Source organism: Manacus candei, unplaced genomic scaffold (genome assembly GCF_025592945.1).
Source record: "Manacus candei isolate 608988 ecotype Guabito, Panama unplaced genomic scaffold, ASM2559294v1 h1tg000096l, whole genome shotgun sequence".
In the NCBI taxonomy this organism is placed as follows: Eukaryota; Metazoa; Chordata; class Aves; order Passeriformes; family Pipridae; genus Manacus; species Manacus candei.
This window is the reverse complement of record NW_026138144.1, coordinates 1,000,107-1,012,728: the sequence shown is the minus strand read 5'-3', so window position 1 is coordinate 1,012,728 and position 12,622 is coordinate 1,000,107. Positions and strand designations below refer to the sequence as shown.

The 12,622-nt window shown below is 54.5% G+C and overlaps 1 protein-coding gene across 1 annotated transcript in view; it reads left to right on the top strand.

The window, feature by feature from the left end:
- The window catches only part of LOC127461173 (corticotropin-releasing factor receptor 1), a 31,081-nt gene extending 23,748 nt beyond the window's left edge, over positions 1-7,333 (top strand). The window contains exons 10-13 of the mRNA XM_051768674.1: positions 580-665; positions 2,414-2,549; positions 2,726-2,767; positions 4,832-7,333. Of these exons, the coding sequence (XP_051624634.1) occupies positions 580-665; positions 2,414-2,549; positions 2,726-2,767; positions 4,832-4,972 (405 nt within the window). The 3' untranslated portion in view covers positions 4,973-7,333. The remainder of the gene's footprint in view (positions 1-579; positions 666-2,413; positions 2,550-2,725; positions 2,768-4,831) is intronic.
- Positions 7,334-12,622: the final 5,289 nt, after the last annotated feature.

The window sequence follows — 12,622 nt, the reverse complement described above, 5'->3', positions numbered from 1 at the left end:
CAGTGGTGGCAGATCACAACCTGTGTTTGCAGGGGGAGAGCCATGCACAAGGTCCCCAAACCATCCCTCCCTACTTGCCCAGTGCTGAAACCACCCAAGGGAGGACTGATCACCAGCCTCCTGGAACAATTGATCCTGCTTCCCACTTCCCAGCCTGTCAGGTAGCCAGGCCACTGCTAATAAATGTCATTTGTGCTCAGCTCCAGGGCCACCTTCCCGTGCCCTCATTAGTGATTCTGCAGAGGGAGAGAGGCCAAGCAGCTGCTGGCTGTGGTGGCAGCAACTCCCAGCCTTGTATTCCTCCTCTCCCTCCAACTTTTTCACCTTCAGCCCTTCCTCTGACACTTGTCCTGCCTCACCAGTCTCCTGGCATGCCCTGCTGCCCTGATCCCTTGAGCAAACTCCTAAATCTTGTTGCTGAAATGCTTTAAAAACAATAAATGCACGTGCCTGGGACAGGACAGGGAAGGCAGTAGATCAGGTGCAGGAGGAAACATTCCCATTTCCCCTGGCACAGCTGAGGGAATGGGAGGGAATGTTGGGGCAGCAGACACTAAGCAGTGACCCTCCTCCTTCCAGATCAACTTCATCTTTCTGTTCAACATCGTCCGAATCCTCATGACGAAGCTCCGAGCTTCCACCACCTCAGAGACCATCCAGTACAGGTAAGAAAGGGCTTGACCCTGCAGCAAGACCTGGCTTCCCCCAGGATCAGGGGAGATGGGAACAGCCCCAGCAGCCGGGCATTGAGGTGATGGGAGCACGGACAGACACCCAAGAGCACCTCAAATGCTCTTTGGAGGCATTAAATCAGTGAGAGCCTGCTGCTGGAGAACATGGATGGCTGGATCTGCCTTGGAAGGGAGCCCTTGGGATTTGAGTCTCTTTGCAAAAAAAAAAAAAAGCCTGTCCTGGTGGGACCTGATGAGCTCTCCAGGCTCGGAGCTGCAAATCCTGGCACGGAGGTGAGAATTAAATCGCTGCTTGACAGCAGAGCAGAGGCTGAGGAAGGAGGGAGGAATCGATGCCACCCCAACACCTCCTTGTGAAGAAGAAGGCAGCACTCCCACAGCACAAGGCAGGAGGATTTTAACCCTTCCTTCCCTGCTGGGGAATGTTTTGCAGGCAGCTTGGGAGGTGTGTGGTCAGAGCAGCTCTCCAAAGTACCTGGAGCAGGAGAAGACACCTTGCTCTTCATCAGTGCTTCTCTCTGGAGCATTTTGTGGGCAGGGACTGGGGGATCTCAGCGAGTGCTGGGTCAAGAGAAGTAGGTTTGGGGTGGAGGGGGGGCTTTTTCAGCCAAGAATGGACGTATTTTGGTTCAGTTATGAGGAAATAGCAGCTTTCCTCCTCATGGAGTGTTGAGCTGGGATGGATGGTTCAGCTGGGGCTGAGCAAAGAGAAAGGTTCTTGAAAAAGGCTGGTGGGCCTCAGCCAGCAATTTTGAGAGACTTTTGGTTTTCTGGTATTTGCCTGATTTTGGCAGGGAAGGTTTTTCACCTCTGGACAGGAGAACGTGTTCATTTCCCAGAAATATTTCAAGGGACAAGAAAACCTGGAGAATTTGGTAGGTTCTAAACTGTGCAGTCCTGCTTAAACCAGCAAGGGACAGCCCTGGAGGGGGCTCCTGCTCACCTTAGATGATGGCTTTTGGTAAAAAAATGAATGGATTTCACGCTGCCATGGCTGCTCCCATGAGAAGAACGTGTTTTCCTGTTGTTTTCCAGCCTGAAGATGCTCCTGTCCTCAGTCTCCTCCAGCTCCTCCATGTCATCAGCCCATTTGTGTCAGGGGCTGTGCTCTGCTCCAGGTCTGGGATGTAACACAGACCCAGCCCAGACTAACCAGGGATGACTTTCCCATGCTCAGCTACTGTTGGAATCTGTCCATGAACAGGATCTTGAAGCAAAAAGCGATGGCTTGGCATTGTTCTTGTCCCCTGATCCACAGGAATGCCAAGCCCTGGGCCTTCCCACACTCCCTGCATCAGCACTTTGGCTTTTCACAAACCACACTTGTAATCTCATCAAGGCAAGATACCAAATTAATTACCTGAGATGAGGTTTTCATAAACCCACGTTGAAGGGCATGAATTATTATGCCCTCCTTAATTCCTTTTTAATCGAGCCCGGGATCAGCCAAGCAATCATTTCACGCCAGCTCAAGGTCAGGCCCCTGCTCTCCACTGCCCTTTTTCTGGATGGAGAAGCACAGCAAGTCCCAGTGCTCCAAGCAGCCCAGTCCCTTGGGAATTGCACTGGAAAACAGCTCAGCTTTGCTCTGTCCTCCTCCTCCCAGTCAGACCAGTCCCAGGCAGGCCAGTCCCAGCCATGCTGGTGCTGGGAGTGGGATGGGCAGAGTCCTCGTGCCCAGGGCTGCCCTGCAGCAGCTCAGGTCCATGTTTTCTCCCCAGGAAAGCAGTCAAGGCCACGCTGGTGCTGCTGCCCTTGCTGGGGATCACCTACATGCTGTTCTTCGTCAACCCGGGGGAGGATGAGATCTCCAGGATAGTCTTCATCTACTTCAACTCCTTCCTGGAGTCCTTCCAGGTATGGGCCTCAGCACTGGCTTTCATCCCAGCTCCCCCACCAAGGGATGGGGCTGATGCCTCCCCCAGCTTCTGCCCCCTCCCAAAAACAGAGACCCCCCAGACCCCAGGGCTGCTCCAAAGCTCCCAGTCCTGGGGTGCCTGCTGGAGGTGACTCTGCTGTTTGTCTCCTTCCAGGGCTTCTTTGTCTCTGTCTTCTACTGCTTCCTGAACAGTGAGGTGAGCACTGGGGGCTGGGGGGTGCTTGGGGGGTCTGCAGACACGAGCTCAGCCTGAGGCTCTGCCCCTGCCCAGGGTTTGGAAGGTGCTGGTCCCCAATTCCCCAGCTGAAGGTGAGCAGAGTCAGTGCCTCACCTCCAGCCCCAGGCACATCTGCAGCCACAGATGGGAATGGCAGCTGTCAGCCCCTGCCTTTGGAGGAGGAAAATCCACCCCCCCAGAACAGATGCTCTCTGGGTGCCCCTGTGGGATTTGGTGCAGCAGAGCCAAGGGTCCCCCCATCCCTGGGGAATCCTTCCCAATCACTTCACGCCAGCTCGAGGTCAGGCCTCTGCTCTCCACTGCCCTTTTCTGGCTGGAGGAACCACAGCAGGTGCTCAGTGCTCAAACCAGCCCAGTCCCTTGGGGATTGCACTGGAAAACAGCTCAGCTTTGCCAGTCCTGGGCTTCCATCCCCAGGGTGACCCCATAAACACAGGTGGGTACCCAGCTCCTGGGTGAGGGCACCTCCTGGGCTCTGCCCCAAAACACAGGCAGCAGAAAGCAAAGGAGCTGAGAGCAGAGGCTGATCCTGCAGCCAGTTATTTGGGCACCTCTTTCCTCTGTCTCCTCCAAACGCTCCTGCACCTTTGCTGGCTCAGGAGAGTTTGCCCCAGATGAGCTTGTTTTGGTACCAAATCACATCTAATTGATGCAGGAGGAAAAGGGGCTGGAGGAGGGCTGGCTGGTGACCCAGGAACACATCACACCATGGTCCTTCACCTCTCAGGACTTTGGTGCTCACCCAACCTCAGCCTCAGCCCCCATTTCCCAGGGCCATCCCAGGCCTTTCTTCACCATTTACCTGCCACACAAAGCACTTGGGCTGCTGGAGGGTGGCATTAATGTCCAAGGAATGCCACTGGCATGAACCAGACAAGCCATTAAACCTCCCTGACTGCTCCTGTAGCTCTGCCAGCCCCTCACAGCACCCAGTGCAGGTGTGAGCTGCTGCCTCTCCCACAGAGCCCCTGGCTCAGATTTATTTCTCCCTTTTGTTTCCACTTTAAGCTCAGAGGCACCATCTCTCTTAATAGTTAATGTTAGAGAATCACAGGATCGACCTGGTTGGAAAAGACCCCCGAGATTATTGAGTCCAACCTTGTCACCCATGTGACAATGACTCAGCCCATGGCACTGATGCCACATCCACTCTCTTCTTAAACACCTCCAGGGACAGTGACTCCACCACCCCCCTGGGCAGCCCATTCCAATGCCTGATCACTCTCTCTGGAAAGAATTCCTTCCTGATGTTCAACCTAAAGCTCCCCTGGCACAGCTTAAGGCTGTGTTAATTAATACAATTAATGGGTTCATCTCCCTTGGTAGGTGCAAGGGCTGCATTTCACCAGCACCAAAGAAAGCTGGGTGCCTTGGGCAGGTGACAGGGGTTCCTGGGACCCCCAGGGGAGGCTGAGCAGGGTTTCAGCAGCATTTTTGGTGGGAAGCCCTGGGGCTGAGGGTGGCTGGTGGCTCTGGATGGCTGTGTGGTGACTGTCAGAAAAAACCCTCGCTTTCCATTTATGAAAAGGCAAAAAATACCTGCAGGACAAGGAAAACTGCAGCAAGAAATTCTTTATTGCAGCGCTGGGTGCAATCCCAAGTCCCATGGCCTGGAAAAAGCACCATCCCATTGAAAAACATGCTCTTTTTGTACTCTCTGTTAAATATTCAACCGGTGACAGGTATTTTACATTAAAAGGTAATTTTTCAAACCCAGGAGGGGGTGTCACCCTCCCTCCTGATTTGATTGATGATCCCCTGTACATGTACAGGGGGTCTCTCTGCACACAAAGGCCAGCTATGAAGCCAGGGGATATTTTCCCATTTTTATATTTTTCCCTATCCCGACCGTGATGTTTCCCTGGCCTCAGGCCCGGACGGGGCCTTCCCACCTCACGGCCTCCCCGAGGCGCCTAAGCAAATCCCACCACCCTCTGTTTCCCACCAAATTCCTTTGGCTTATAACAAAAACAGATTGTTTCTTTCCCACATGACCGAGTGCCCCTCTCCCCGTGCCCCCAGGTGCGCTCGGCCGTGCGGAAGCGCTGGCACCGCTGGCAGGACAAACACTCCATCCGCGCCCGCGTGGCCCGGGCCATGTCCATCCCCACCTCCCCCACCAGAGTCAGCTTCCACAGCATCAAGCAATCCACGGCTGTGTGAGCCAGGAGAGCCCCAGGAGACGGCCTGCAGGGGCTGAGGGAGGCGATGGCCCTGCCCCGAGGGGGCACAGCACAGGGGCAGGTCCTGCCCGGCCCCGCTGCAGCCACGGGAGACCTGCACAGCTCCTGCCTGGACCTGCGGGACAGCACAGCTGAGAGGCTGCTTGGTCGTCTCCCTGGCACTGCTGTGACCTGCTGTGGGATGGAAGAAGGAGCCAGAGGAAGCTGGAGAGGTCGCAGCAGCCTCCCTGCCTGCTCCAGCCCGGGCACGATGCCCCTCGTCGCTGCCCGGCTTGAGTTTGTCACAGTTTTGAGCTGACAGGACACCAGGACACTGCTGGGACAGCTGATGGGGCTAATCCCTGGGAAGCTGGGTCAGCCCTTCCAGTGAGCACCTGCTGGGATGCTGCTGGTGTGGGAAAACCCTCTGGAGGGGCCAAAGCTCTCTGCGTTGGCAGGGGGTGGTTGGAGAGCCCTGGACTGATGGCAGACGTTGCTTTATGTGGCTGTGTTTTTGTACCACTGGGGTCACTTGAGCCCTGAGGGGGCTCTCAGTTGAGCCCTGGGGTCATCTCTGCCACTGGGATAACTGGAGCCCTTCCCCTGCCCCGTGCTGGGTCCTCAGGTGTCCTGTACCTGCTGCTTGGTGTGACCAGGTCACTGCTCACCTTGACCCCAAGGATGGGGGGTGGGAGGGGGGGGGAACCACACAGAGCACAGGGATGGTGCCAGGGACTCTGAACAGCCCCACAGAGGGGTTTGGGCTGAAGGGAGGCACGAGAGTGAGGTAACTGTGTGGTGTGGTGCAGCCCAGAGGGATCCCCAGGTCCCTGCCCAGCCCCTGCCCCTCAGGCTGACCCCCTGTCCTTGCTCAGGGGGCGGAGAGCTGGGGGAACCCTGTGCTGGAGGGGTGGCTGAGGTCCCCAAAGGCAGCTACCACAGGGACACGCTGTAGTTCTGCTCCCCTTCCCCCTGCCCTGCTTCTCCCCGTGCCAGGTGAGCCCAGTGCCAAAGCTGCTCCTTGCTCTCGCACAGGGGATGGCACCAAACCATCCCCAGGCTGGGGTTAAGTGCCTTGGAGGAGCAGCAGCCTCCTTCCCTGCCTCCATCCCCCCCTCCATCCCTGCCTCCATCCCTCCCTCCATCCCTGCCTCTCTCCCTTCCCACGCTGGAGACTCCAGATTGTCCCTGATCCCACTCCCTGTTCCATGTGGTCACTGAAAGCAGCTGAGCAGAGAGGCCCATGCAAGTGGAGGGTTTTGGGGTTTGCCTTGACCTCCTTGGAGCCACATTTTCCTTGCCCCATATGAGATCTGCTTGGGGGACAGATGCCAGGAGGGCATTATGGGACCAGTCTGCTCTCTGCATCCCAGGGATTTTTCCAGCAGGGGCCCTACAGGATGTGGTGGGAGCCCCTTCACACTTCTGTGCCTCAGTTTCCCCCCAATAAAGAACAGGCCTAAGTGTGTCCTGCCCTGGGGAGATTTAAGCAGCTTTGAAATCTCAGTGCTCTGTGATTTCCTCAGGATACACCACCAGAAAGGAGGAAAAATATTTCCTTTTTTTTTTTTTGTGGTTTTTGTTTGTTTGTTTGTTTTCTTTAAAGGAAAGCATAGGGGAAAAAAAACCTCTGGGTTCTTTCTTTAAACGTTTGAGAAGTTCAGGAGTCTGAAGCAAATTCCTCACGTTTCCCTCCTGCTTTGGTTTCCCACCTGCATGTCCCCAGTGCAGCTAAACCAGAAATATCCCATTGCCCCCAGGGATGCACTGGGAGAAGCAACAGCTCCCAGTATGACCCAGTGAGGGCCACACCCTGCATATGGGGCAGGTTTTAGGCTTAGTACAAGTTCATCCATCACCAACAGTCCCAAAAACTGCCCTTAATCCAATATATGGGCGAGAAAAAGACCCCCCCAGAGTTATGCAGTGGGAAAAGTGGCACCTCCCAGTTCTGCAGATGCTCCTACAAGGAGCAGACTTGTGTCTTCTCTCCTATCTTGGTTTCTCTACTGGGTGCTCTGGCAGGTTAATAAAGATCTGCTGGATCTGAAGAAGGGGAAATGCCCCAGGGAGTTTTTTTTCATCGTCCCCACAAGTGATGGTGCCAAAAAAAAATGATGTGCTACGTGTTCAACTTGGATTTTTCTAAAGCCAAGGTCCATGTCTGGGGGGGAAAAGAAGCTGGAAATCGAAAAACCAAAGAAAGAAACCCAAAGAGAAGCATCTGTGTTCACATCCCTGGTTTTCCCTTCTCCTCTGGGTGGTTTGCTCTGACTGATGTGACTTTGCTTTCCGTAGCTGGAGAAAAGTGTGTGTGTGTGTTCTCGGTCTTGTTTGATTAAAACTACTTGGATTCCTCTCACGAGGACTTTTGGGGCACGTTTATCTTTTGGAAAAGACAACCCTCCCCAGGTTTCCACGGCATCATCCTTGCCCTGCATCCCACTGCTCAGCATCCCACTGCTCCAGAGGCACCTGGTGGCTTTTTTTGTCTCCTTTCCACCCCAAATCCACAGGCCCAGGGCATGGAGATCAACAACATCTCACCTCAGGCAAGTGAGGAACATCCCACACGGGTCTCCCACACAAGTACCACCATCAGGGCTGCAGAAACTCCTCCAAATTTTCCCCCTCCCCAGCTCAGCTAACGCAGAATAAAAACATAATGTGCTTCTCAGCAGGAGGGAGGGCCAATTAAACCCGGATTTCATTTCATACATCAATGTTTACAAGTGAAATTCAGACACAAACAGATTTCTGGTCAAGCTCTTCCGATGCAGAATTAATTTGTTCATCACACAGAGCCTTGGAGAGAGCTGTAATTTAGTAAGCACCATGCACATAAATAATAATTACAGGTTCCTGCTGATTACATGATTGTATTTGAAGTTATCAAGTAACTCTGAGATTAATGACCTGCCAATCCTGTGCTCTCCACGAGGTTGTAGCCTCTTGAGATCGTTGTGGGTTAACCCTTGGTGTTATTCTGGCCCCTCTCAGGGCTGGGAAAAGCAGAGTGGGACCCCAGGGATGGGACCTCGTGGTGCTGTGGGACATCCCAGTGGGATGAGGGGACTCCCAGGGGCCTCTCCAGCACACAGAGATGGATTTTTATTGAGCTTCTTTATTTGGTTAACACAGCCAGCCCACCATGGGGGTTGTCCCCAGCCCTGGTCACCCCCCAGGGTCACAGTTTGGGGGTCCTGAGAAGAAAATCTCCCATGCAGAGCCTGACTGGAGGCAGAGGAAAGCTGATGAGCCTGATTCCCTGTGGAGGGAGCTGAGCTGGGCTTTCATCCCACCTTCCAGCCAGGCTGCCCTGTGCCAACCCCCCCTGCCAGAGCCAGGAGTTCCCAGTTCCAGGGATGAGGCTCCAGCCCTCAGTCAGAGCTGGGATTTACAGCCAAGCCAGACCATCACTCCCCAGCCTCCACCTTGGCTCACACCCCACATTTCTGCCTGCTTGTCCACAGCTTTGGGCCATTCCTGGATGTTTAACCCCCTTTGTGCCTTCCCAGGCTGGCAACGACCCTGGAAGGGGTGGGAGGTGGGGAGGGAGAGGAAATCTCGTGGCATTTTACAGCCCATTTGTGGCTCCCAGCTCTGTCTGCCCCAAGGTGCCTCTGGCCCGTGGTGTGTTGCCCTTCCAGTGCTGCCAAACTCCCAAATAAATATTTCATCCTTTAATTCCAGTGCCCTCTCCCTCGCTGCCCTCCCCCCAGCACGAGCCTCTCACTGACATTTGTCACTGCAGTCACATTAAGTGGCTTTCATGGGCAGCTCCCTGCCACCCTCATGAAAATTTCAAAGGGCTATTTTTCCAATTTGGAGGAAAACTAAAGCTCAGAGAACACAAGTGATTCCATCCAGCCCTGGAGAAAAAGGCTCCTCGAGGAGCCCCGAGGCACCAGAGCTGTGGGAATCACACAGGAGCTGGAGTTGGCACCTGCAAGGAGCAGGGGTGGGTTAATCCCACAACCAAAAGCTGATTGTGGCCACCAGCATCCAAACCCATCCTCCTGCTGGAGCCCTCGGTGATGCTCCCACGGGGATGTGCACCCAGGGCTGCCCAGGTTTTCCAGGTTTTTTTGGGAGTAGTTGCAGTTCCCAACCACCTGCTCCCAGGAGAGCCCCTTGCAAAACAGCCCAACCCTGATAGGCCCAAGTTTCCATGGGACAGTGGTGCTTTGAGGCTGCTCAAATCCCCCCTGAGCCTCCTGCTAGCAGGGGAAGCAGAGGCACGGATTTGCTCCGTGGTGGACAGGGAGATGTTGGGCTCTGCTGGCTGAGCACCACCCTGCCAGACATCCTCCAGCTCTGAGACCTGTTTCAGGAGCCATCAGTGTGACTGGGGGCTCAGGACCCTCCTCAGCAGCTCACAGCCTCCTCCTGCCCCTGGGACTGTGCCCAGCACCCCACCCCGACCCAGCCAACCACCCCTCAAACACGGCTGCTTTCTGCTCCAAGGAGCATCCATTTCCAGCCAGATTCCTGCTCCAGCTGCCCTGCCAGCCCCTCACAGCAGGACACCCTCATTTTGGGTGCAGCAGAAGAGTCACAGCTTCCCCCACGGGGCCCAACACCCAGCTGGGCACTGCCAGTGGTAAGTGCCTGAGAGGCAGATGCCCAGCTCCTCTCCTGCTCCTTCCATGGCTGCTTCATTTGCTGCCTCCCCGTGTTCCACGGAGGCAAATCCCCCAGGACATGTCCTCCTCTGCCCTTCCCAGCCCACGGGGTGGGTGACAGGGCTGGCACAGCTCAGCCAGCACAAAGTCTTCAGGGTTTGTGTGCTGAGTGTGGCTGAGCCCCCAGCACGAGGTGTCAGAGCTCCTGGCTCGGTCCCAAGGGATCTTCTGTGGCTGCCAGGGACTATTAGCATCTCCAAACATCAGCTGTTGGGGATGAAACCAGCCTTTGAAAGAGTAGATGATCCAGGGATGTTGCAGTTAAGAGGGTCTCCTGTCCCGTGCTTGCAGCTCTGGGGGTGCTGGGTGAGGTCTTGGAGGCTGGGTGAGGCCCTTCTTGCAGCAGCATGACTTCAGTGGGGAGGCTGGAGAATCCCAGGGAACTGGTGGCTCTGGAGAAGCCTGTGGGAGTGTGAAATATGGGACAGAAAGGGAAGCCCCGGGTTAAGCACTTGCAGCAGTTGTAGAGGGAGAATTGTTGGCACAGCAGGAGCCAGAGACCTGCAGGGACACAAAGAGTGGAAAACTGCTGCCTGCAAACCACCTGCAAATGAAACAAGCAGCAAACACAAGTGGGAGCTCAGCAGAAGCCAGGAAAAAGCAGAGTGACTGTGCCTGATGGTTTGAGGGGATATTCAGGAAAAGCCCTGGATTACAGGCTGGAAGGGTTCAGTCTTGACTGAAGTGTGGCTGATGCTCCATCACTAACCCAAAACCATGGTAATAGAAACAGTCACATTTCTGATGACAATTATTTGGGTGGCTGGTGGGAGCTGTGTTTTAATGCATTGCTATGATTCAGATGTGCTTAGAGACACAGACTGACTAAGCACATAAAGTAGCTTTCTTTTCCCCAGCGAGGTGTGGCTCGTTCCATGGAGCTTTCCACACAGGGAATGCTGCATCCAGCTCCTCCAGCACTGGAAGGATGTGGAGCTGCTGGGAAGAGTCCAGAGGAGGCCACAAAGATGCTCCAAGGGCTGGAGCCAGGCTGGGATAGCTGGGGGGGTTCACCTGGAGAAGAGAAGGATCCAGGGAGACCCCAGAGCCCCTTCCAGGGCCTAAAGGGGCTCCAGGAGAGCTGGAGAGGGACTGGGGACAAGGCATGGAGGGACAGGACACAGGGAATGGCTTCAAACCCACCTTGAAAAAGGACCAAACCTACATACTTTAATTCAGCTTACAAAGGCTTCATCCATCTCTTTTCGCCTCTGGGTAAACAATTTTGCTTAAACATTAAATTCTGCTTGGTTGGTTGGTTTTTTGTAAAGAAGGTGTGTGTGTTTGTCCTGCCACTAAAATTGCCCATCTGTGTCTAATTCCCCTGCTTTTCCATCTCTTTTTCCAAGAGCAGTGCTCACACACGCTGTGTAATAGCAACAACCAGCCCAGCCCTCGGAGATTTGCTCCTCTAAAAGCTGCATTTCAGGGCACGTTGCACCGAAACTGCACGGAGGGATTGGAAGGCTCTGGCACGACCCAAACCATCCCAAATCCCAGCCTGGCAAAAAACAAGGGGCGAGTCAAGCACCGCTGGAGAGGAGGAAGCAGCGGAGCCAATGCCAGGGCAATCCAGGGGAAATCTGGGCAGAATGGGAAGCAATTAAAAGAGAATTAACCGGGGCTGCGGGAGGAGAAAATCGCTTCTTTCAAACCGTCTCGATTATAGAGCTGCGACGGCCCAGAGCTCCCGGGGCTTATCGCCGGTGAATGGATGGAGAGGTTGTTAATCAGGATTGTCAGGAGCTCTCCCAAAGCCAAAAAATGCGGGAGCCAGGGCTGGCAGGGAACTCGTGCCGAGGTTTCCCCTGCTCAGCCATCGAGCGCTGGCTGCAGGAGGGGGGTTGGGGTGTCGGGTTTTCCAGAAAAGGGCTGGGGGGGTTTCACACCCCTGGTCGGGAATGCGAAAAAAAAAAAATTCTCCCTCGATTTTAGAAAGACGGCAAAAAGTCATGAAACGAAAAGAAAGAATTTATAAGAATGTATTCAGTGCACTGGGTCTGGTCTCACACCGAGTTTTCGGGGAGAAAAGACCCCGTGGGTTTAAATTTCGTGCGTTTTATAGTTTTACGAAATCTCGCCTTTTTCAGATAAGCTTAATATATTCATTTTTGCCTAAAAAGGTTACTTTTCTCTGAAAAGGGGCTTTCCCTTCTTTCTAATTGGCCACTGGCCATCCCCTGTCAAAAGTGATGGATCTTCCTTTGTTCTTAGCCCAAAGAGAGAAAAGAAACCCCTGTGTACCAAAACCTTACGTGGCCCCGAAAGATTTTAATTTTTAGGAATTTTTATATATTCCCTTATCCGGCTGAAAAAGTCCCTGAGACCCAGTCCCAGTCTGGGACTTGAATATCTTACAACTTCGCCATACGCCCATAAAAAAATCATATTTTTTATTTCTCATCCCCGGGATTGCTCCCCCTGCCCACCCTCACCCCCCCTGGCACGGATTGGGTGGACGGGCACCTCTGGCACGGAGAGTGAAAGGCTTTGGGAAGGACCTGCATCCAGCCAAGGTCTGACCTGGGCCTCTGAGCCCCTAAAAGGATAAACCTGGGGAGCAGCCGGGACACCCCTCATCACCTCCCTGAACCAGCTCGGGGGGGTTGAAGAAAAAACAGACGGTAGAAAATCACTTTTTATCGCGGCTGAAGCGAGCGGGGAGCGGGTGTGGGTGCCCAGCCAGGGCTGCACATAAAAACCATCCCTTCCAGCCCTTGGGGAGGTGACCCCTGGCTCAAATAAACCCCAAAGAGGCGCCTTCGGTGCTCAGCAGCTGAGCCGCAGCTGCCTCGGTGCCAATTACAGCCTTCCACGGGCGCCACGGCGCTAATTGCATTAATGAGAGACTAATCGCACACCTAACGGAGATAAGCGGGAGCTAATTACTCTGCAGTGACACCGTGCGCCGGGCGGAGCTGGCCGGCTCCGGAGGAGCAGGTCCTGGGAGCATCCTGGTGATCCCG